Source organism: Artemia sp. Qi Xiang Cuo, chromosome 18 (assembly GCF_049724085.1).
Source record: "Artemia sp. Qi Xiang Cuo chromosome 18, ASM4972408v1, whole genome shotgun sequence".
In the NCBI taxonomy this organism is placed as follows: domain Eukaryota; kingdom Metazoa; phylum Arthropoda; class Branchiopoda; order Anostraca; family Artemiidae; genus Artemia; species Artemia sp. Qi Xiang Cuo.
The window spans coordinates 5,620,480-5,645,750 of NC_142811.1; the positions used below are offsets into that span (position 1 = coordinate 5,620,480).

The 25,271-nt window shown below is 35.9% G+C and overlaps 1 protein-coding gene across 2 annotated transcripts in view; it reads left to right on the forward strand.

The window, feature by feature from the left end:
* The window catches only part of LOC148941144 (acetylcholinesterase-like), a 144,913-nt gene that overhangs the window by 86,468 nt on the left and 33,174 nt on the right, over positions 1 to 25,271 (forward strand). For both annotated transcript variants that reach the window (XM_089103844.1, XM_089103845.1), the window contains exons 3-4: positions 12,941 to 13,113; positions 22,265 to 22,420. In XM_089103844.1, coding sequence (XP_088959970.1) covers positions 12,941 to 13,113; positions 22,265 to 22,374 — 283 coding nt within the window. In that variant the 3' untranslated portion in view covers positions 22,375 to 22,420. The remainder of the gene's footprint in view (positions 1 to 12,940; positions 13,114 to 22,264; positions 22,421 to 25,271) is intronic.

Sequence of the window (25,271 nt, forward strand, 5' to 3'; positions counted from 1 at the left end):
TTATACAAGAATACGTAGCGCTTTACTGCAAGCACAAAGTAATGTAGGGTGTTTCTTACGCTAGAAAAGTAAAGCCCTTTAGGATACTGTTTGTAATTTAAAAATAAAGTATTCTTTACTATGTGTGGGTTTTGTGTTTTCAATAAAGAGATAGTTTAGCATAATCTTACTGTGGGACACATCATCAGTCGGTTTATTTGAAACTGTTTTATAGGTATGTGCCTTATATGCTACAAAGTAATAATTTTTAGTTCTTAACTTCAATATCGCTCTTTACTTTCATTAATTTAAAAAATAACCTTTTTTTCCTAAGGGAAGTAAAGAGCGAAGTTGAAACTTAAAGCGAACAAAACTTATTGCTGGATTTAAATAAGCTAAAGCTTATTTTGGTATGTTTGTATGATTATAGAAAACTAGCGCTTTACTGATAACACAAAACAATTTAAGAGTTTTAGTACAGTAGAAGCAAAATCCCCCTTCATTTACAGAATAATTTCTGGTTGTTTTAAGTTTTAATGTTATTCCTTACTTCCAGTTGATTTTTTTTAATTTAATTTGTGACGGTTTTTAAATAATGCTTGAAAATTCCCGTTCCCCTTGTAAATTTTCTCCTGGAAAATCCCACCAAAGAAAATGTCTGAATATTTCCCAATAACAAATACTAGGCTATATATGAAACTCTTTTTTTGAAGACTATGGGAACCAAAAGAAATAATGAACTGACGAATTCGAATAACTTGATTTATTTTTTTTCGAAATACTAAAAGAAAATGTAAAACAAAAGCCAAGTTTTTTCATCCAAAAATTATCAGAAAAAAATTAAGCTGAAAATCGCTCCAGTTTTGCCGATAAGTCGTAATTTTTTGGCGCAGTAGGAAAAACAACATAGGTTAAGAATTACCGTGATCTGCCTTAACAAATACAGGTTATCCACATAGTAATATAGAAGGCACAGAACCATGATTAAAAAAAGCCCTTTAAGGACTTGAACCTTTGACGTCCTAGTCGCACTTCCTGCACAGTTCGGCTTGCGGCACCCTGTGTATTTCACTCTGGATTTTCTTTGTTCAAACAATTATTGGTCAAAATCTTTGAAAGCAGAAAGAGAAATAAGATGACCCCCTGAACCTATCTTAGTTCTATTAATTCTCGAAATCCCTATCTTTCTAAGGTCTGTTTTTTGGGTTGTTTCAGATTATGAAGTTTTTAGGGTAGTATCTTATTTTGTCAGTGTCGCCACTTCAAAACGCTAAAACAAATAAGTGAAAGTAATTAGTCGATTAATTACAGTCCTCGACCTTGAACACCAAGGTAAATCACTTTTTTGCATGGTTAGCACTGATGGGTCTGCTTTGGTTTCTACCAGGGCTAGCAGATGACCAGAACATCATAGAGAGATGTTTAATGGCTCATTCGAACGAAAGTTAAATTTACTAGTGACTTTTTTTTAAGTGAACAAAAATACTGGAGGTTAGTTGGGCCCCTACTCCAACAGACCCCCTCTCCCCAAAGTTGTCCTTATTTTGGACGTCCAAATCCAGAATTTTTAGATATCCATTTTGTTCAACATAGTTCAGAGGTCCAATAAGTATTATTTTGATGATATGACCGTCAATAGTCCCTGGGGAAAGGTTGTACGTGGTATCGGGTGTATCGGTATTACGCGTATCGGTATCGGGCGTATTGATATCGACTGTATCGTACCGAGCATATCGGTACCGGGTGTTTTTTTTCAATCATGTATTTGTGTCTTTTGTTGTTGTTGAATCAGTAGCTGCAATCGTGGTTACAGCAGTAGTTGTAACCTAGTAAAGAGCAAACTACAGCCCATGGTAATCAAAAGTTCAAAAGCGCATTTTGAAAAAAAAATTGCCTAATGAGAAAAATCACCATTTGGCAATGATTTAAGAATGGCAACTCTATCATCGACAAATGAAATGACATCATTTTTAAATGATCGCCATTTGACAATGATTCAGGAATGGTAACTCTATCATCAACAAATGAAATGACATCATATTTATACATCCAGAAAAGGACTTATTCCAGATTTGCCTCTCACTTACTGGCACTATCTGTGTTGGCTTCTTTTGCAATTAGCCATGTCTAAATGCCTGCAACTACTTGATTTTAATTCAAAATCAACGGACTCCATTGTTTCGGTTAATATTAAAAGTAAAAATTTATTGAAACAACAAATTTTAGATGATTTTGAAAGAGAGCCTGTTACTCCTCGAAAATGGCATCAGGTCCAAATCAAAGTTGCATTATTGGAATCAGTATGGTCTAAAATTTTGTATATTGTTATTAGAGGCCCCACCTTGAACAACAAAGAAAATCTTTTTTTTTTGCATGGGTAACGATGATGTGTCCTTCTTTCCTTTTTTTTAACAAGGGCTAGCGAGTTACCAGAAAAACATAGAGGTGTTTAATAGCTCATTCGAACGGAATGAGCTGTTTAATAGCTCATTCGAACGGAAATTAAAATTTCTAGTGCCCTTTTTAAGCGACCAAAAAGATTCAAGGGTATATAGTCCCCCCCGCCCCAAAGACTCCCTTCTCCTATGTCGTCTGATCAGAATTATTAGACAGCAACTTTTTCAGCATAGTTGAAAGGTTCAATAACCATACTTTTGGTGTTGACCAGACCCTCCATAGTTCCTGGGAAAAGGTCTGTAAGTTACGCAATTATGGTCCTACAAAATCCAGTGGATTAAATTGGATTAGTAGAGTTCGTAGTTCAGTCGGCAGGGCTGGAACTTGGCTTTTGAAACTGGGAGGCTGTATCAAGAACCTTTTCATAGTTCTAATTGATTGTCGCTTCGAAGTTTTCAATCAATCTTTTTCTGGCCAAAATCAATCCAAACCTGTTGCTCTGTGCCAAAAAAATAACAGAAATAAGAACTTTGGCAAGACGCGATCTCTTTCGTTACTTAAAAAGGCCCTTAGATTTATAATCTATATATTACATTATATTATTATATTAATCTATATATATTACAATCCTAAATTATGATAATGGTACTTAGTACAAGGGGACCAACTTTCGGTCTATGATAAGACAGACAGTTTTTTAATCTTTTTCACAAAACAACTTTAATTCCATTTTATTCGCTACAGAAAGTAAAACCTTTAGGCTATTTGAAATATTGATGACATTATCCATTTCAGTTTATGGTAAGCTTGTAAGGAAAATGAGGGAAGGTCCCGAGGCCGGGTGTAATTGCTTGAAATGTGAGGAGAATGATTATGGGTTGGGCCATTTCCTCCTCCAGTGTAAGAAGCTTTTTCATTTAAGGGGATCAATTATCCAAGAAGGGGAAGATAGGCTGCTTCGTGGGTTAATGAGGTCTGGGTCTCCCCTTTATATTGTGGCAGTAGTAAATTTTGTATTGAAGGGAAGGATGTCAAATGGAGTGTTATTTTTCTTTAGTATTTGCCTTTTTGGTATATCGCTTTAAAAGGCTTTTAAATACAGATTATTATTATTATTTTTCCAAAATTAATTAAAGTCCTAAACTTAAACCTAAAGTCCTTAACTTAAACGAATTAGTAAAACTCCCATAGATATTCCGATTGAACTTATAAAAATGTTTCCTGACAAATTGACTTAGCCACTAACACAAATTTTTAATTTAATTTCAACTTCTTCAGTTTACCCACAGATATGGAAAACGGGGTATGTTACTTTAATCCCTAAAAAAGATACTGAACTTAATTTCGATGGTGTGAGGCCAATCACTTTGAACCCCTTGTTCAACAAAATGTACGAAAGTTTTGTAGCAAATTGGCTAAAAGCTGGAGTTGAACCCCTCCTCGATCCACATCAGTACGGTAACAGAAAGAATAAATCAACATCCCTTTATCTAGTCAATCTTTTACATTTTATTTTTAAGCATGTTAATGAGCCTGGTAAATGGCTAAACTTAATAACAATTGATTTTAAAAAGGGTTTAGATTTTATTGATCATAATATTTTAATTTCTAAGCTTTTAAATGATGTTTGAGGGAATTCTGCTGAAGTGAAAATGATTCAGAGTTTTATAATAAATAGGTTCCAAATTCTAAAATATAAGACGTCTTTCTCTGAACCCGAGCCAGCTTTTTGTGGTGTACCTCAAGGTACCATTCTGGGTCCTATTCTTTTTCTAGGTAAGATCAATAATATTGCTAATGATTGTGAAAACTGCTGGAAATATGTTGACGACCTTACCTTTGGAGAAATTTGTGAAGCAAATGAATGTAGCAAAGCCCAAATTTTAATTGATAACGTGAAGACTTAAGTTTCCAGTTCAAATATGACAGTAACAATTTTAACCAAATTTTCTACCAACTATCTCTGATTCTCTTAAAGTCAGGAGGATTAAACTCTTGGGAGTTATTATTACCAGTGATACAAAATGAGAAGCTAACACATCTAGTCTAGTAAAAAGGGATAATGCTGGGATGCAGATGCTCAAGCTTATGTCGAAACATGGCGCCCCTCCAGATCACCTCCTCCGAATGTTTACATCTTTTGTTTGCCCAATTCTGGAATATGCATCTCCTGTATGGTATTTTGGACTGACGACTGAAAAAAGCGCCAGGATCGAAAGAGTTCAGAAAAGAGCTCTAATGATAGTATCAAAGCAGGCAGAAATGTCGTATGAAGAGCTGCTGACAAAGTTTAAAATGCAAACTCTGAAAAAAAGAAGAGACAAACTCTGCATTGATTTTGGAAGACAATCTCCGACCAACCCAATCCACAAAACCCTTTTCCCCCCTCAATCCACAACAAAACGCAGGGTTACAATGCCTGTTGAGAAACTTCAGCCGGTACGCTGTGCCCATCAGCGGTTAGCGAGAAGTTTTATACCTAGTTTTGTTAAAATGTACAACGAAAATCAGGAGGATTGATTAGTTTTTTTTTTTTTTTTTTTTTTTTTTTTAAATGTTCAACTTTTAATGTGACTCTATGCTCGTATAATGTAACTAATACTTTTTAATGTGACTATACTAAAGAAATTTGGCAGTGCCATGAAGATTTTAGTGAAAATAAAAGTTTACCTATCTATCTATCTATGATACCAATTTTCCCAAAGATGTAGATCGTTTTGACCTATTTAGGTCGTTTTTACGCACCGGAAAACGAAAAATTATGTCATTATGAATAATCTTATTAAAGAAATACTAATCGCCGAATGAAGATCGGTACCCTAATACAAAAATTAGTATTATAATTTTTCTGCCACAATGAGTAGCATTTAATGTGAAGCAATTAAGAATTCGACTCACTTCACAGCTATCAAACTGGGATTCATTTCTCTAAAAGCTAAAAATCAACTAATTTGTCATGGAACAAAGTGTTTTTAGAAGGTCTTACTTATGTTCAAGGATTTCAATCTTTAGGGGTTTCTAATTTCAGTCAAAAGACAATTCGCTTTTTAAAGGGCTTTCAATTAATAATATTTTTAATATTTTAAATTAGTTAAAATTAATAACATTAAAGAGGATGCAATGGGGAAATGAAATTTTCAAAAGTATGCCAATTTTCTGAAAAAAAAATCAGAGCACTGTGTTCGAGATTAATAAGATTTGTAAAAATAATCATCCATAATGAAGAAAATACATAACTTTGTACTTTTTTTTAATAAAATGGCTCCGTGAACTCCGTTAAAACCCAATGAAAGCATTGTTGTCAGGTTGAATTAGCTCAGCCAAAGTAACGGGCTAATAAATCTTAGGTTAACAATGAGATATTCTTTAAAAAATGTTTCTAATCTAATTCGCTAAACAATTCCATGGAAAGGCTTCACACTTTTCACAATCTGGTTTACATCTTGCAGGGCCAGTTTTTCTGTCGCCCATGGTACGCTTCTAACACATATGGCGCATGTTACTTAGTGTACGGTTTCTGAAACTGGGCATCTCCTTAGCTTCTGGTTCAATCTTGCAAACAATTTTCAGAGTTGCAAATTCAATAGAATACCGGAAATCGCTATAGAGCCTTAAGGGAGATATAGTTTCCGGATCATGAATCCCTCTGGAATAGAGCCCTATTGCTGTAAAACTTCCTTCAAAGTCTTAGAAAGTATAGGAGAGAAAGTTAGTCTATGAGAATTAATGTTACCTTAGAAACAAAAAAGGAAGTATTTAGCCAATTTGCGGGAATAGGATAGAAATTTTGGGAAAGGGAGAAAAAAGAACGTGAAAGGAATGATCAGTTGAAAGATAACGATGGTAAGTAAGAGGGTTGAATACTGAAAAAAAAATGCCTGTCTTATTAAGGTTTTTGTTTCTTGTTTATGGGGAGGGGTGAAAGAGTAAAATAAAAAAGATATAAAAATGGAAAATTTGTGAACCAGACATCCTAATGATCCCTCCAGGGACATGTGCAGGGGGTACGGCTTGCCCTCCTCCCACTCGAAATCTTAAATTTCCCTAAATCTCAGGGAACTCTATTCAAATTATCAAATAATTTACTTTTATTATTTGACCCAGGAAATAAAATTCGGCGTACATGTCTGACCCCCAGTTCCTAATCAGCTTAAATTTTTTTTAACTATGTCAAAACTATTTTCAATAAGGTTTAAAATCCTTTAGAACTGGCGATTAGTGAAGTTGGTTGAAAACCTATACAGAACCACAGCACAAGAAATGGAAAGGATTAGTTTCGGACAGAAAGGTTATCACAGAAATCAAGTCTTGTGCACCTGGCCTCGAACTCTTCGGAAACTAAAATCGGAATAGCATTTTGCTAAATTCAGGACCCAGATGCGTCTAATGTCGGGATAGCAGATTGCTGATTGGATAAAATTTATTGATGTGGTTCCGAGGGGTAGGTCATCTAGAATATGTCCTCCCGTATTTTCCTTGATTAGAGGAACCTTGTATACTTTTTAGTAAATAAAAAGGTTTTATTCTCAAAACTTCAACTTATGGTTCTTGGGAGTGGAGGGCAGGAAGTGGGGGCACATGGACGTTTATTTTCTGTTTTCTTCCATTCATATTATTTGAATTATGTTTTTCTAGCCAAATGTTTTTTGCTTGTAGAGATCCCATCGATACTACTACTACTAACAACTCAGCGCAGCACCAAGCCGCCTGAGGTCAACATAACTATGCCCACACCTTCTCCTTTCCAATATTTTCAAAACCTCCCTCTTTAAACCCTCCCAGAAAGTTCTCATTTCCTTTAAATCTTTCTTTATGACATCCTCCCACCACAACCACGGACGACCTGCTTTCCGTTTAAGCCTAGACGATTGGCCGAAAAGAACAATCTTTGGTAATCTGTCATCTTTTATTCGCAGAATGTGCCCTAGCTATCTCAACCTTTCTCTCATTACAGCCCTAGAAAGCAGGATTGGACCACATTTTTCGTATGTTCAACTGTTTGAAATACTGTCATTAATCCGGGTACCCGGAACAATCCGTAGGCAATTTCTTTGGAAAACATCAAGTAAATCTTCATCTGCTTATCTGAGCGCCCATGCTTCAGAGCCATATTTGACTACTGTTATCACTGTAGCTGTAGCTTCAAATATTCTAATCTTTGTTTGCAGGCTTATCTTCCTATTCTTCAAAAAAAAATTTTACTGTAAAAACCAGAACACCCTGAGCCTTGGCTATTTTACTCTTAACAACATCACTGTTCCCACAGTCTTTACTAATTAAACTACCAAGTTAATTGAAGCTGTCCACCTGATCAATCTTTTCGTTACCCAACGTCAACTTTCCATCTTCACTTATTCCTAGCCTTAATGACTCAGTCTTCTTAACATTTATGTTCAAATCTATCCTAGCCCCCTGAACTCGCGAAACCTCTAAAAGTTCATTCATTTTGCTCACGCTTTCATCTAGGATACTTAAAGCATCAAAATAATCTAAGTTCAGGATAGGTTTTCCTTCCCATTTGATTCTATAGATTATGAGCAACCGTTCGATTACTATGTACGAGAATAACACTGCTGCTGTTAAGGCAGAAAAGGAGGTTAGCGGTTGGTTTTGTGTTAAATCAGGAGTTAAGTAGGGATGGGATCAATCCCCCTTCATATGGATCATTTTGTTGGTTTTCAAACAGTTCGTGTTAACGAATTGTAAGTAAGGAGCGACCCGGCTCAATAGTAACCGAAACTCTAAAAAACGGTACCAATAGATATATCAAAAGAATAAAATTTTTGTGCTGATTTCAAATATCTTAATTTCACTAGGTTTAGTCTTATCCATCAAAGGTTATGAGCCTGAGAAAATTTTCGGATTTTCGTAAAATGGGAGAAACAGCCCCTAAAAATCACGTGATCTCAATGAAAACCACACCAACAGATTTAGCGCAACCAAGAACCCTGCTGTATAGGTTCCAAGCTCCTATCTGCAAAAACGTGGGATTTTGTATTTTTTGCCAGAAGAAAGATCACCGATGCGTATTTATTTATTTATTTCCCAGGGGCGATCGTATCGACCCAGTGGTCATAGAATATCACGAGAGGGCTCATTTTATCAGAAATTAACAGTTCTGTTGCCCTTTTTAAGTGACCAAAAATTGGAGGGCAACTAGGCCCCCTCCTCCACCCCTTTTTTCCAAAATCGTCCGATCAAAATTTTGCAACAGCCATTTTGTTCACCATAGTTGAAAGGCCCAATAACTATGCCTTTGGGTATAACATGGCCCCTCTCCACAGCCCCAGGAGAAAGGTCTTTAAGTTATAAACTTTGCTCATTGTTTGCGCATAGCATTTGTTATTCGGACGTAGGCATACATGTTTGGGTGGGGGGAGGGGCAATCTTTCTGCTTGGGGTTTTTCCATAGGGGGATTTTCCATGGGGAAGGAAGTTTTCAGGGAGTGAACTTGTCAGGGGAAATTATACACTGATTGACTGTCAGAATTCTTATGCAAAATTCTTTTTATATGTCTTGCTTTCTCTTTTCCGTCTCAATTTTGCACGTGGAGTGGTTAAGAGTAATTATCCAAGGTAAATTTTCAACGGGATTGATTGTCTAGAGGGTATACTTTTCAATTATTAACCTAAAAGGGAGAATTTGATCGACACATCCTCTACGTTTTTTAAAACCATGCTGTTCTTCTTTTCAAACTTTGTCTACAGCATCTCTGAGTCTAAAAAGTATCATATTACTAAGTAATTGTCTGTCTACAGAGACCAGACTAATGCCTCGATAATTACCATACACACTCTTATCACCTTTATTGATATCACCTTTATGTGCCGTTTTATGACCAAACACCGTGTTGGTTATAACTAGATTGTTATACGTACAACATTGCAACAGTCTGTAGCCATTGCTGTTTTCTTTTCTTACACCAAATTTACCTTGGCTTGGACAACATCTATTCCTATTTCTACCGACCTGGGCGTTAAAATCTCCTGGGCGTTAAATAAAACACCATATTTCTACCTTGGATCCTGTCTCTTGGCTCCTGTAACTGTAAGTAAAATTCACCTGATTTACTAGCATCTCCGTCAGTTGATTCTACAGGAGCATATACTACTATAAGTGATACTCTGAAGTTTTTAGTCATAAAATGAGCTATTAGTATTCTATCATTAATACCTTCCCAGCCAAAACAAGACTTTGCAGTTTCCTTATTCATCATGAGCCCTACTCCCTGTCAATGAACCCCATCCTTCCTGCCTGAGTAAACAAATTCTGTATCACCTAATTTCATGCTTCCTACGGCTTAGATATGAGTTTCTGAAACTCCTAATAAGTCCATTTCCAATCGTCTGAGTCCGTCAGTCAAAATGTCATTACGATAGTTATTTTTTATCGTCGTAATATTTTAAGTTCTTTTTTTTTTAATCATTGAAATTAGTTTGGCTTCCGAAAACGCACTGGTCCCGGATAGCAGTACAGGACGGAGACCAATATATCTTCTCAAGTCTACACCGAAGTGCTTAAGCTGGTATAGAACCGGACAGCGAGAAGTCCCTGGGACCTCCAATATGAATGGAGGCTTTGTGCAATCCTGGGCCCATCTAGGTCACAACATGATTTTCAGAACTTGGCAATGCTCTTCTATCAACAAGAGTCAAAATCCTGCACAGACAGTCTCAAGCATATTACCTCTGACTCATTACGTATTCATGTCTAAAAATAGTATGCTACTACGAGGAGGCAGCGCATAGTTGATAAATTAGCTAGGAAGAGGTTTTTTAGTCCAAAAATGCCCACCAAAACAGACGAAGCCCAGAATAATTATCCAATAATCAGAATCCTGTGCACTCCTCAAGTGGGAATAGAGTTGACCTCAAGATCTCCAGCCTTGCAGGTACCCCAAAGGGGCCGAGGCAGCCTTTGCAGAGGCCGTTGCTCATAGATCTTGATTTTACGCCCTGCCGCAGTGGTCCTCCTGTAGAGGGTCCTCCCACGATGGTATTTTGCATTACCATGCAATTTTACCCATTACTTGGAGAAGATTTGTAACTCTTGGGACGTGTGCACATGCTGGTGGGTTCCGTTGAGTATACATATGAGGGGCCTTCTTCCTCCTCCACCCGCATTTAAGACCCTAGGCAAGGGTTCCATAGTCTCTACAATGAACCCTCAGGGACAAAGTCCACCTTGGTCCGTGCCTCCATTGGAGGTTCCCTACATATCTGTAGGGCGTTCCCCAATCGCCACCTGGGACACGCTGAGGGGCCCGGGGGAGACTCCTACTGAGCAGTAGACTCGTAAATCATAAATATACACATGTAAATACATATAGATACACGTATACATATCTTTACATACATAAATCAGGTATCAATCAGAGAGTCCTGATGCTCTCATCCAGAAATATTTGGAATTCCGTACTTTTTGCCAAAGAAGGATCAAGGATATAAGCAACAACAAGAAAATCAACAGGGAATGTACCTAAGACAGTAAAATTGTTATAAGCCTTAAAAATGTTTTTGCTTTGTATCCAAGAGCCGTCCTCAGCAAGCTACGCATAAAAACTACTTACTATAAAATGAGATTTTAAAAACTGAAATTGAAAAGTTAAAACAGTCCCAAGTCTATTTCTTATGATGGAAAGGCAGTTCGGTCTTCGTCGTTATTTAAAGATCATGGACGTGTGTTTTTTGTGTGTGTTCCCCCAGGGATAATCGTATCGAACCAATGGTCCTTCAAAATTGGGAGAGGGTTCAAAAATTAAAGTGCCCGTTGGTTTGACCAATCAGAAAATAGAACTACCCCCTTCCCATTCCCATTTTTCCCCAAAAACATCTGAGTGAAATTCTGATATAGCTATTTGGCTCATCATAATTGGAAGATCCAATAAATACGCCTCAATGGATGATTAGACCTTTTGACTAGTTTCAAAAAAATGACAATTACAAAATTTTGACCAGTTTTGAGGAGAGAGTGCGCATAAAAAGGGCAAGGAGAGGGGGGGGGGGCTAGTTTTTCTCCAATCTCTCTTCAACTCCCCTCAACACACTTTGGAAGTTTCAATCTAATAACATCAGCCATTGCTTTGATATTGCTCATTGTCTCTCTTCACAGCCAGCAAGGACTAAGTATGTTTTGCATCCCTCTCAACATTTCATAAAAGTTTCACCTTAATGCTCTAAGCTTTTTTGGAGGTCCAGGATCATACATGTACTCTTTTCTTAATAAAATTTTTTTTTATAATTTAACAGTGAGCAACTTACATAACTTATAGCCCTTGCATCAGGGGCTACGTTAGGGGAGGGGGGTACTGTCAACCCTGGAGACATATTCATTTGACCTTTGAACTATTTTGAATAAAACAGTTATCTCAAAATTTAAACCGGATGCATTGGGGGGGGGGGCATTGGGGTTGTGGCCCTTGGATCATTTTTGAATCTTAAAAAAGGGCACTGGAGCTTTCGGTTTCCGACTGACTGAGTCCCATCCTAAGTTTATACGACCACCTTTCCCATAAAAACCTTATATATTAACATTAGGCAACTTCCATTGCTTACAGCCCCTGTCCCGAGCGTTGGAAGGAGAGTTGTCAACCCTGGAGGCGTGGTTATTTGATCTTTGAACTCGTTTGAGCAAACTGGCTATCTCAAAATTGTGATTGGATGCGTCTGGGGTAAAGGACGTAGGGGACGGGGCTCCATTGATTTCCGTCCAATCATTTTTGACTTTCGAAAACGACGCGCGAACTTTTAATTTGTAATCAAATGAGCCCCCTCCCAAGTTTACACGACGATCCCTTCTAAATAAAAAAAATAAATGCTGGGAAAAATAAAAATTAAATAATGATATATTGAAGGCTTAGGGCTGTGTACTATAAGCAATGCTATAGTATTGCCTCTGACTTAAACAGGTGAGTAGAACTTTTAATTTCCCTTCTAATGAGCATTCAAAATTGTCCAGAGGAACATGATGAGAATCATCCGGGGGTGAATTTTCCGAGGAAAGATTTTCCGCAGAGGCAGGAATTGTCATCTCCTTTTTTGAATCCACACAGGGCATTTAGAACTTCCATTTTGTTGAAGACATATCCAAGCCGAATCGACCTATCCTTAGTCAGCACCACGTCTGAGCGATATTAGTTAAAAAAAGGGTGAAGTTGAAACTTCAAAGAAACAGAAATTACTACTTCGCAGTTTATGCAATGTATTTTTGAAAAACTGCTACAGATAAACCGGTTCGTTCCATTCCCCAATTTGTAGAATTCTGAAAAAACAGGGCTTTGCTGACAACAGAAAACCAACGCAACAAAATAGAACTATGAGTAGAAAACCGTTAATTAGCATACAAAAATTAAAAATTTATTTATAAAGCTTACAATAATCTTTAGCCAGCCATGAAATCAATCAATTTCCTATTCGATAAAACTCAGATAAGCTCAGTTTCCAGTAGAGCTCCAGTTTAACATTATCGCAATAACATTACTCGAAATAATAGTTACAGTTTTTGCTTCGTGTTCGACATGTGATTGAATTTTGTATTAAACTCGATAACCTGTTTCTCTTTTAGAAATCCAAACAAAAGTCCTGATTCAATTTACACAAGGGATTACTGGCCTCCATATGACCCAATAAAGAAAGAGTATATATTTCTGGCACCTAAGAACAATACAATTGGTCGTGGATTGCGGGCGAGACAGTGCGCATTTTGGAAAAAATTCCTCCCTCAGCTGATGCAAATAAGTAAGTGTAGTAAGTATAGTAAATGTAAATAAGTAAGTGTAGCGTATTTTTTCAATTACTTTCAGATAATATTTTATCATAAAATAAAGATATACCTAGCATATACATGGATATACCTGTGTAGTAAGAGCAGAGTCCAGGGCCGTATCAAGGATTTTTTTTTTCGGAGGGTATTTTATACTCGGAAATTTTTCGGGGAGGGAGGTTACACAATAAAAACCCATAAAAATTTGTTTATATCCATTTTTGTTACGTTTTCACGAGTCTGACAAACACTTCAGGGGAGGGTTCATAACCCCTGCCCCCCGAACACGGCCTTGGCAAGATTTATAGTCAGAGCAAAAAATAATGACGAAGACCACACTGCGTTTCCATAACGAACAACAAAAGCATGAAGAACAATAGGGAAATCTTTTTGCAAGACAGTGGAGATAATTTGAATGAATATTTTGGCCCTATGTCCAAGGGCCGTCCTCAATAAGACAAAAATATATAAAAGATAAAAGACTTACAACAACATGCAACCAATCAAACCAAAAATTTAAACTTTTTCAAAGCAGTCCCATCATCCTTACTTCAGCGAAGTTCAACCAGGACTGATAAAAAGTGAGGTAAAACAAGGCGATTCAATGAGATGAAAGGAAAATAATTTAAAAACACGTTCTTATTGCTAATCCCGCCTTTTTGGCAGGTAATCTCATTTTTTATAATAAATATTCATTCAATTCAAATTATCATATTCATTCAAATTATCTTCACTGTCTTGCAAAAACATTTCCCTATTTTTCTTCGCACTTTTTTTGCTCGTTATAGTAAGAGCATGATCACCTCCGGAAGGAGTGATCGAGAATACTTCCAAAGGGGCTCAATTTAATGGAAACTGAAAATTCTAGTACATTTTTAAGAACAAAAAAAAATCAGAGGGCAACCCATCCACCTCCCATGCCGTTTTTTCAACGAGGCTCCCGACACACTCCATGAAATTTGATCAATAGTTTCCGATCGCTAAATGTCCAAAACTGACGAAACATCCATAAATATGGTTCAGCGGATGGGAAGGATTTTACATTGAATTTGGGTTTATAATCTCGCTTAAAACTTTCAAGGTACATTCCATGGGTCATGCGGTATACTTATTTTATGGGGAGGAGGAGGGTGCTTGGGGACTCAGAGATGAGTTAAAAACCTTATATTCTTGATCAGTTCGATACTTACAGCCGTAAGAAGGGAAAATACGCAAGCAATATATTGGTTCCATGAGATAGGAACAAAGTGCCAAAAAAGAGCCAACAACTTTTTTTTTCTGAATGTACAAAAACTAAAACAACCAAGAGAATCTTAATCAAGAAAAAATTAGTATAGAGGTATGAGCCCCAAAAACCAGTGTTCCATAAGATGACAACTTTCGATTGTCTTGAAACTTATATTCTGTAGTCCTTGGGCCTTGGGATACCAAAACGTGTTTTCCCAATCCGTTTGAACTTACAGCCTAATGCAAAAATAACGGTTTAGGGGGGCGCTCCCTCTCTTGGGTCAAGGGAGCCCTGATGCAAAAAAAAGTACTGATTTACCCCGTACAAGAGCCAAAAAAAACTCTTTTTTCTGAACGGCTTGAAATTTACTCCCATAAGCTCCTTGGCAAAGAATAGCCTACCCTTACGCAATAACAATAAGGCTGGAGGCAGGGACTCCACCCCAACTGGTGCCATAGAATATTTTCCCGATTGGCTTGAAACTTAAATGTATTATTTCTTGGGCCAAGGGGACGCGAAGTCGAAAAAAAAAAACGTTGGTTGAACTGGAAATAGAACCTAAATAAAGTTAAACATGGCATTGGTCAAGGTCCTTGGACCGTGCAAAAGCCAATGCACAAGAAAAAGATAAAAAGAAAGTTTGGTTCCCCCAAAGATGGAGCCAGAGTAAGAGACAAATATACGTTTTTTCCTATTGGCTTGAAACTTTTAAGTGGGGATGAATTAACTTAACCTAATATTACCCTCACCCCTAATGTCCAAATATAGAGCCTAAGTTATACAAGTCCAGTGCATTCTGTCACCCCTTATTTGTCTTTGTGGCTATGAAACTGGTTTTCATAGATCGTGCATTATCCTTGTTATCCTTGGCAAATTATCCTTAGCATACTTTCATCCCCAGACATATCCTCAGAGGCTGTGTGGGTCAGTTAAACCTAAAGATATAGTTTTGAACCTTTCAACTATGCTAAACAAAATGGCTATCTCAAACTGTTAATCAAACAATTTTTGGGGAAAAAGGAACGTGGGAGGGGAGCTACTTGCCGTCCGATCTTTTTGGTCAAATAAAAGGAACACCAGAAATTTTAATTTCCATTCAATGAGCCCTTTCTCCTGTGTTCTAGGACCATTGGTACGATCGCCCCTGAAAAAAAAGCAAAAAATTAACACGCATCCGTGATTATTCTTCTGGCAATTAGCACAAAGTCCAACACTTCTGCAGAAAGATGCTTGAACTCTAGAGTAGGGTTTTCTGATACGCCGAATTTGATTGTCTGATTTTAATTAAAATTTTTTGACTTTTAGTGGGTGTGTCCTCCCTCTTTCAAAAACCAGACAAATTTTCACAGTTTTCTTACCCTTTTATGGGTAAAACTAAGCTTAATGAATCTTATATATTTTGAATCAACATAATAAGCCGATGATACATCGATTGATATTAAAACTCCGTTTCTATAATTTGGGTTACTATTGAGCCTTGTAGCTCTATTCTTACAGTTCGTTACCACAAACTGTTTGATATGTTAGCACATAAATCCAAAAACTTAAAGAATGGGACGTTATCTGCGCTTATTAGGTGTTTCAACTACAAATAAGAGAATCTGGAGTTTCGATTATATATATAAGAAGTAAAGATTAAAATCATTAGACAATTCCCAAAGTAGATAATCCCAACCGACATCAATCATCAAGCTACAATCAACTTAATCTATTTAGTTATGTTACAAGTCTTGTTATAAAAAGCACTAAGTCCTATTTTCTTTTTCAATGGTCTCTTTTTTCATTTGGAAAATTATATTAAAGTATACCTACCTTCTTATTTTTCGATGACTCCATTTCTGTTCTATTTGTAGATGTAGAGGGTGTATTCATGTCCAACATTTACTCCACTTTCAACGGTTTTAACGTAATAAAATCTAATTTAGAACAGATAGATTACAGAGAAAAAACCATAAATGTGAAGACAAAAATTCGACCTGAGCAAATGTTGTGAATTAGGAAGTATAGAATATTTTGGCAATTTTGCGATTAACTAAGTTAACCTATTATCTTGATGATAACGTTCTTGGGTCTATTTCTGATTAAATGAAAAGAACAAGTTTTTTTTTTACTGAAAGTAAGGAAAGACGTTAAAACTTAAAACGAACAGAAATTATTCCGTATATGAAAGGGGCTGTCCCCTCCTCAACGCCTCGCTCTTTATGCTAAAGTTTTTTATTTAAAAAAATAGAGTTGTGAAAAAGTCAAACTTTAGCGTAAAGAGCGAGGCGTTGAGGATGGGACAGCCCCTTTCATATACGGAATAATTTCTGTTCGTTTTAAGTTTTAACGTCGTTCCTTACTTTCAGTTAAAAAAACTTGCTTTTTTCATTTAATTTTTGAACGTTTTTGAATTAATGCAGGTTTTGATTTTGGCTTACCATACATGATTAATTAAAACAAATTTGCGTATTAATTTTACTTTTATTTGGTTAAATGGCTTTCTCGAAACTTGTTTAATTTTATTTACGAACGTTTTTATTAGTAATAAATATACGTAACTTACGAATTAACTTACGTAACGAACTTCTATCTTCATATATTTCTAATACGTATATTAGGGGGCTCGCCCCCAAGTCAATACCTTGCTCTTTAAGCTAAAGTTCGAATTTTGTTCCAATTCTTTAAAAATGACCTCTTAGTCACAAAGGTCGTTAATTGGAATAAATAACTCTTATGAAAGTACAAAAAGATCTTTGCCTTAAAGAGCGAGGTATTGACCAGGGGGTGAACCCAATCATATATGTAATATTTTCTTTTCGTTTTAAGTTTTGATGTTGCTGCTTACTTTCAGTTGAAAAACTTTTTTTTGTATTTAAATTCTGATCTTTTTTTTAAACAATGCTGGGAAATCCGGCGTCCCCTTCATATCAATGTCCCTTCCCCCATGAAAACTTCCGTCATGGAAAGATCCTCCCACATAACCCCCGACCCTCCCCACTACCAGAAAAAATCCTGCCTGAAAACGTCTGTATACTTCCCAATAACCAATACTAGCCTATACGTTAACATTGGGTAAAGTTCATAATTTTCAGCCCGTCCCCCCTGGACTTCGGGGGATCAAATCATCCTAAAAGACATATTTATCATATTTTTGAACATGCTGAACAAAATGGCTATCTCAAAATTTTGATCGGGTGACTTTGGGAAAAAATATGAGCTTGGGAGGGGGCCTAGTTGCCCTCCATTTTTTTGTTCACTTAAAAAGGGCACTAGAACTTTTAAGTTCCAGTCCAATGAGCCGTTCCACGATATTCTAGGACCACTGGGTCGATGCGATCATCCCTAGAAAAAAAAAGAACAAAACAAATAAACACGCATCCGTGATCTTTCTTCTGGCAAAAAAATGCAAAATTCCACATTTTGTAGATAGGAGCTTGAAACCTCTATAGTAGGGTTCTCTGATACGCTGAATATGATGGTGTGATTTTGTTATGGTTCTATAGCTTTTAGGGGGTATTTCCCCCTTTTTTCGAAAATCAGCCAAATTTTCTCAGGCAAGTAACTTTTTATAGGTAAAATTAAACTTGATGAAACTTATATATTTGAAATCAGAATTAAAATCTGATTCTTTTGATGTATCTATTGGTATTAAAATTCCGTTTTTTAGAGTTTTGGTTACCATTGAGCCGGGTCGCTCCTTACTTACAGTTCGTTACCACGAACTGTTTGATTAGCACCAGTTTCCACTTTTATAAGTTTCGTTTTTTTATTTTGTTTTAAGCATACATAATCAATCTTACAGAAAGATCTTTCCCTAATTTAGGCGACGAAACTAAAGAAGTCAATGTAATTTTTCGCTAATATGGTTATTAAGGTTTGTTGTATATATCAATATGATGTCACATATGATGACTTAGGAAGAAAAATGAGCGTGGGAGGGGGCCTAGTTGCCCTCCATTTTTTTGGGTCACTTAAAAAGAGCGCTAGAACTTTTGATTTCCATTCCAATGAGCCCTTCCACGATATTCTAGGACCACTGGGTCGATACGATTACCCCTGGAAAAAAAAAAAATAAACACGCATCCGTGATCTTTCTTCTGGCAAAAAATGCAAAATTCCACATTTTTGTAGATAGGAGCTTGAAACCTCTATAGCAGGGTTCTCTGATACGCTGAATATGATGGTGTGATTTTCATTAAGGTTCTATATTTTTTAGGGGTCTTTCCCCCTTTTTTCGAAAATCAGTCAAATTTTCTCAGGCGCATAACTTTTGATGGGTATGACTAAACTTGATGAAAATTATGTATTTGAAATCAGCATTAAAATATGATTCTTTTGATGTATCTATTGGTATCAAAATACCGTTTTCTACAGTTTCTGTTACCATTGAGCCGGGTCGCTCCTTACTTACAGTTCGTTCCCACGAACTGTTTGATATGGACATATGGTGGGAAATCAGAAGTTTCAATCTGTAATATATTAGGAATTGCAGTGTATCACTATTTTATGCTTTTTTTTTATTAATTAGCTTCTTGTATGATTTATTCGATTGAATCATCAATCTACGCACCATATAGTGAAAAATCCTGAGATTTAGGTAAAAATCACTACTTTTAGAAAAAAAAATCACTAGATAGAAGAAAATCATTAGGGAATATAAAAAACCACTAGAAATAGTGATAAATGACTAGGGGTGGCCACCCTGCTTAGAAGAAGCCTGATTCTCTGATTCAGATATAAAAAAAATCATAGCAAAAAATTCAAACAAAACGAAACTAGCATAAAAAACCAGCATTCATACAAAACGAAACTAGCAAAAATGATGTAAAACCATCACACGTATTTCCCAATCCATTTTGAAGTTGTATGTAGACCAGGCCAATAAAATCTTAATAAAGACCACGAATTTTGAAAAATAATAGGAATAAATATAATATATATAAAGAAATACAGAAATTAAATGTAAAATCGTATAAAGAAATAAATATAATAACGTCATTATTATCAAAATAATAATGAAAAATAACCGATCAACGATATCGACAACTAGATACAGTGTTTTTCTGTGCCTCTCAAATAGTTCACCCCCTGATATACTTTATCCCGTATATGGTCAAATGTTAGCCTACTTTTTCAACTATGTTTCGGATTAGTTTTGCTTGAACTAAAGCTATGAAATTCTCCATTGGTGCGAAATTACATAAGTTCAAGATACGGTAATAAAAATTTACAAACATCTCAAAAATGAACTTAATTCTGACTCCCAGGTCTAAGTCTTAACTAATAATAAAAAAAAAAAAAAAAAAAAAAAAAAAAAAAAAAAAAAAAAAGTACCGCAGAAACTAAATAAGAAACAGATTTACTTAAGGAAAGCTAACATTATTTATAAAGGCAAAAATTTGAAACTGTTTTTGACTGCATTGATTCGTTACACCTGAAAACGGGTATTTTTTCTTATCTCTGACAGGGCGAAAACTTAGAAGGCATATAGGCATAGCCAAGTCCAGACAGGGAGAAGGGAGTTTCAATGAAGACAAAATCTATTGTAAACAATTTCTTGTATTGTCGGCCTACTGACTCGTGAAGCCCACAATAAGGTCCACATATACTCCACTGTGATCGTGGACACATAGGTCCAGTCTCATCGGCATGCAATTTACAGGTTCATAAAAAAGAGTGCAACTCAAAAAATCTGCGCGCGCGCGGCGAAGAGGACTCCCTATTAAATCAACTGGGTTAGATAATGATTATCATTCTTTTTTTTAGCTTAAAAGGTAATCCTCTGCTGGGAATTTGCAGGTGTTTATTTTGATTGCTTAGATCTTTAACTGAGCTATAGTTCACTGCATCAAATGTTTAGTTAAAGTTCTGTCTCAATTTTATCCAAACGTTTTTAAAGTAATTTAAGAGGTCCAAGTAGCTAGTCGTGAACTATAGCCGACTTTACCGTAGTCAAGTTAAGTACCGTTTTTTATTTCGATTCTTACTTTTTCTATCATCATTTCATAAAAGAGTGCAAATAGCAAATAATGGGCAAAAAGAATGCAAATCCGGTTCGTGGTGTGAAAGAGTGCAATGAAAAAAAAGAGTGCATTTCACACAAAAAGTGTGCGAGTTGGCAACTCTGCAGGATAAGTCCCAACTGGGCATTGAAATGACAAAATTCCAAGTTACACGATAGAGAAAGATCCAAGCCTAAGTTCTAGACTGAACCAACGCAAACACGAGCCAAGTCCAAAGTGCGAAATTTTCCTGAATCGCTGAAAATTGATTCTGTGCAAAAAGAACAGAATTTTTGAATTGCTGTAAAACGAGCTACGCCCTGAAACGGTACAAAAACAAGCTAATCCCTGAGCTGGTACAAAAACGAGTCAGGTCCAATCAGCAAAATTTCGGTTACACGAAAAGTTCCCTTCCCTCCCTACTGCTAACTACCTTTCTGATTTTTATCAGAAAGGTAGGCACGTAGCACTTTGTTACAGAAATACATAAGCATACAGTAATTTTCAATGTGTAGACTACGATTTGGGGAATAGAATGGGTTCTTGGCTTCTGCAATCTCCTCCGCCACTGTACTGACAAGTTTTAAGCAGACACACATGTACTTAGCACTTTTTTCTGAACGAGAGCAATACAAGGCACTTAAGTCCTTCAATTCTATGGAGTCATAAAGTGGCTCCATGGCTCCTCTAACACAACACTACTGCCAATTTTTCAGGAGAAAGATAGCTAAGTTTTCTTTCCAGTTGTTTTAAATTTGATTTTATAATCAATTCTAATTTTCGTTTGTTTGATAGCGATGTTTTTTGTTTTAGTTTGACTTACTATATGGACATTTATGCTCATTTCAGGTTTTAAAATCACTCTTTACTTCTCATCAAAAACTTTTATTTTATTATAAACTTTTTAATAGCAATAAAACCTTTCAAGGTTTCAAGTGTTTATGCAGTGGCACCAATACACGAAAATGGTAGGGGAGGGGGCAGAATTTATTTTTTAAATTTTGGAGGAGGAATTTCGTTTTTAATTACATTTGTTTTAATGAAATTTGTTTTAAATTTCAAGAAAAGTACCAAAAGAGGTACTTTTCAATGACAACATCCAAAAACGGATTTTTCCAAAATATATAGTGGGGAGGCTCCACCTCTCTGATGGGCTTCAACTCCCTAGAAAAATATATATAAAAGTTTATATTTCACAAAAAAGGTGACATATTTCTGTAAGAATGAGCTTCATTTTCCAAACAATCTGCATATAATTTATCTATGTTGGAACTGTTCTTATGGATATTTTTGTTAACTTTTAAGTTTGAGGTAAGTAGCCTACTATCATGTGGCTTATTGCATGAGTCCAAAATGGATTCCATGCCATATAGAATCCAAGTTTATGATTCATTTTGGTTTCTCTAATTATTGGCTCTACCTTTCAATTACTGGTAAAATACCAGTATAACTGCTTAACGATACGACAATAAAACAACGAACTTCGAATGTTCAATGGATTTCAAGTGCCATTGTAAATCTCACCTGAAAAGAGTTTAAAACATTATTTTGCGGATAAATCCTATTTGCTGAGACTAACGGTCAAAAATTAATCAATTAAAACTGCCACGGAAATTAATTTGGAAAAAATAAATATTTAAAAAATTAGAAGACGATTTAAAACTTTATATTTAGTGTCATTTATTTGTCCATTTTTTTAATTTAATTTTATTTTATTTTTTTATATATTATATTTAGTTTATTTATTTAGAAATTTATTTTGTGTCATTGAAAAATTAAATATCCATATACTCTGAATAAACTATCATATTTTCGAAGACAATTGTTACATTAACGTTAGCTTACCTTTAATCTTATCTTACTTTCATTTTAAGATTTTTACGAGACTTTTCAAACTCATGATACTATTTGCAGCTGAGTGTTCATCAAGCAGTGCTATTTATAGTAATGCTCAAGGTTACAAACTTGGAGGACTCCTTCTACCACTTTTAGCCGTCATTCCTTCATTTTCATTCCGTCTGTAGATAATGTGCTTTCAAAGTAACAAGAAAATTGGAGTTTTAGATTACGGTGAGTTGATAATTTTCTGACTTCTTGGTTTTTCTCTTAAAAATCTAATAAAATGTCAATAAAAAGTTTTATGCAAGCCAAAGGCGTCTGGAAAAATTTCTCGACGGAAGGTTTTCTAAAGTGTTTTTTTTTCAAGGGTGTTAGGTTGGAATCTCCTTCTTTGGCCAGAATTGTGTCCTTTTCCCTTACCCGTGTCCTATTATACAGTTGTAATTTTTTTAATTTTCGGTCTCCAGAAGGGAAAGGGCAAAGTAAATGCTTTGTCTTTCTGAACATTCAGAACAAATTTGATCATATAAAAAGCACTTAATGACAAACAGAATGGGTATAGCCAACGAGATGGAAAATTTTTGTTTCGAATACTCGTGGTAGTGGTCTTCCAAAACTCAAAAAACGTGGCTAACCAAAACTCAAAAAGCTAGAAATTAAAAACATAATATTTATCAAAGAATCTACTTTTTATATTGAACAAAAACATACAAATAAGGATAAAAAAAATAGTAAAAAAACCGCTAATAATTTTCCAATATGTGAGAAAAAAAAACCCGGTGCAATCTTGACCTGAATTACAGTATAACATTCAGGATGCTAGAAGACATAAAAACCAAGGTTTCAACCATATATCTTCCAAAGCATGACATTAAGCAATTTCATTGCACAGCTTAGTCCTAGTTTTACCAATGCAGCAGACATACCCAAGAGCAATGTGTCTCCATGTAATATCATTAATGATTTTCCCGAGGTCTTATTATATAGAAGGAATAATCATAGAAAGCTGAAAAAAGGTTCATTCCACCCCAGAGTAGCTTTTTAAAGCCTACACCCCAAAGTAATTTCTAGCGTCTTTTTTAAGGTCAAAAATTGTTTGGCAGGTAGTAAGCGACCCATTTCAAGCTCTTTGAAATTCCTAGGTGCTTATTAGGTTTAATATGGCATATAGGGTTTTATAGGGTTTAATATGGCAACAGGTGAACAATTGAGAAAACAATTCGAGCATAAATACTTGGAAGGTACAAAAAATGTTCTTTCGGATACTTGTAAATAAAATACATGCTAGAGTACTTTTGGATCTTTGATGTAGACTCTTGAAGTTTGTAAAGCTTTACCAGTTAGTTTTTCTACTACAAGAAGAGACATGAATAGATTATAAGCTACTTGTTTACTGTAAGGTTGTGGAGTTCAACTCTTGGTTATTTTACTCATGTTTGATTTATTCTTTATTACACAAAACAGACCTCTTAAATCCTTTTAAAATAGTGTTTTGATAAACGCCTGTGATTATCGGTTCCCCAAAAATACCGGTATTCCCCAAAAATACCAAAAACTTTTCTAAATTCAGAGGAGTTGAATCTCTGAGGTTTGGTATTTTTCAGCAGGAAGAATACCAAGATCTTGTGTATCTAAGTTTGGAATTTCCTTTGTTTTCCAGGTTTAAATACCACTCCGTTATACCCACGTTACCTTACACCCCCCTTCCCCTCATGCCTGTAAAAGTGTCTGGCAGGAGGTTAGAAAAGTCCAAAATTGGGTTTAAGTTACCTAGTTTGCTAATTATTCCAATAACTACCAATGGCGTGTTCGTGAGCTAATTAGAAATTGTTGCTAACTGAACTATTTTGAAAAAAATGTCTATCTCAAAATTTTGATTGGATGTGTTTGGGGAAATAGTGGGCGTGAGAGGGGTGTTAGTTATTCTCCAGTCACTTTCGACTATTAAATAGGGCACTAGTATTTTCAATTTCCAATTAAATGAGCCCTTTTGAAGTTTCTACGACAATGCTTTCTATAAAACCTTAAATACCCCCAGGGTATAACTTACAACCCTTGCGCTGAGGGCTGTGTGTCATCCTCAAAGACATAATTTCCGCACTTTTTCAACTACGTTGAACAAAATGACTATCTCAAAATTTTTAATGGATGTTTTCGGGGAAATGGTAGGCGTGGGAGGGGTGTTAGTTTTCCTCCAATCACTTTTGACTATTAAATTGAAATTTTTCGTAATAATCGAAATTTTTCACTATTAAATTTTCAATCGAATGAGCCCTTTTTGAAGTTTCTACGACAGCTCTTTCTATGAAACCTTATATGCCCCCAGGGCATAACTTAAACACCTTACCATGACGGCTGTGGGAGGGTGGTCGGCTTATCATTCTCAAAGATCTAATTTCCAAAACTTTCAACTACGTTGAACAAAATGGATATCTCAAAATCTTGATGGGATGTGTTTGGGTCTATGGTGGGCGTGAGAGGGGGTTAGTTGCCCTTCAATCACTTTTGACTATTAAAAAGGGAACTAGCCCTTTCAATTTCCGATCAAATGAGCCCTTTTTGAAGTTTTTACAACATCACTATCTATAAAAACCCCATATACCCTCAGGGCATAACTTACAACCCTTGTCCTGAGGACTCTGAGGGGGTTATCATCCTCAAAGGGCTAATTTACAAAACTTTTAACTACGTTGAACAAAATAGCCATCTAAAATTTTGATTGGATGTGTTTGGGGGAAACGTGGGCGTGAGAGGGGGGCTAGTTGCCTTCAAATCACTTTCGACTATAAAAAAGGCACTAGGCCTTCGAATTTCCAATTAAATGAGCCCTTTTCAAGTTTCTACGACAAAGCTTTCAATAAAAACCTTATATGCCCCAAGGGCATTACACAACCCTTGCCCTGTGGGCTGTGGGGGAGTTTCATCCTCAAATTTATAATTTACAGACCTTTGAACTACTTTGAAAAGAATGGCTATCTCAAAATTTTGATGGGATGTGTTTGGATAAATGGTGGGCGTGGAAGGGGTGTTAGTTGCCTTCCAAAAACTTTCGACTTTTAAAAAGTGCACTAGCCATTTAAAT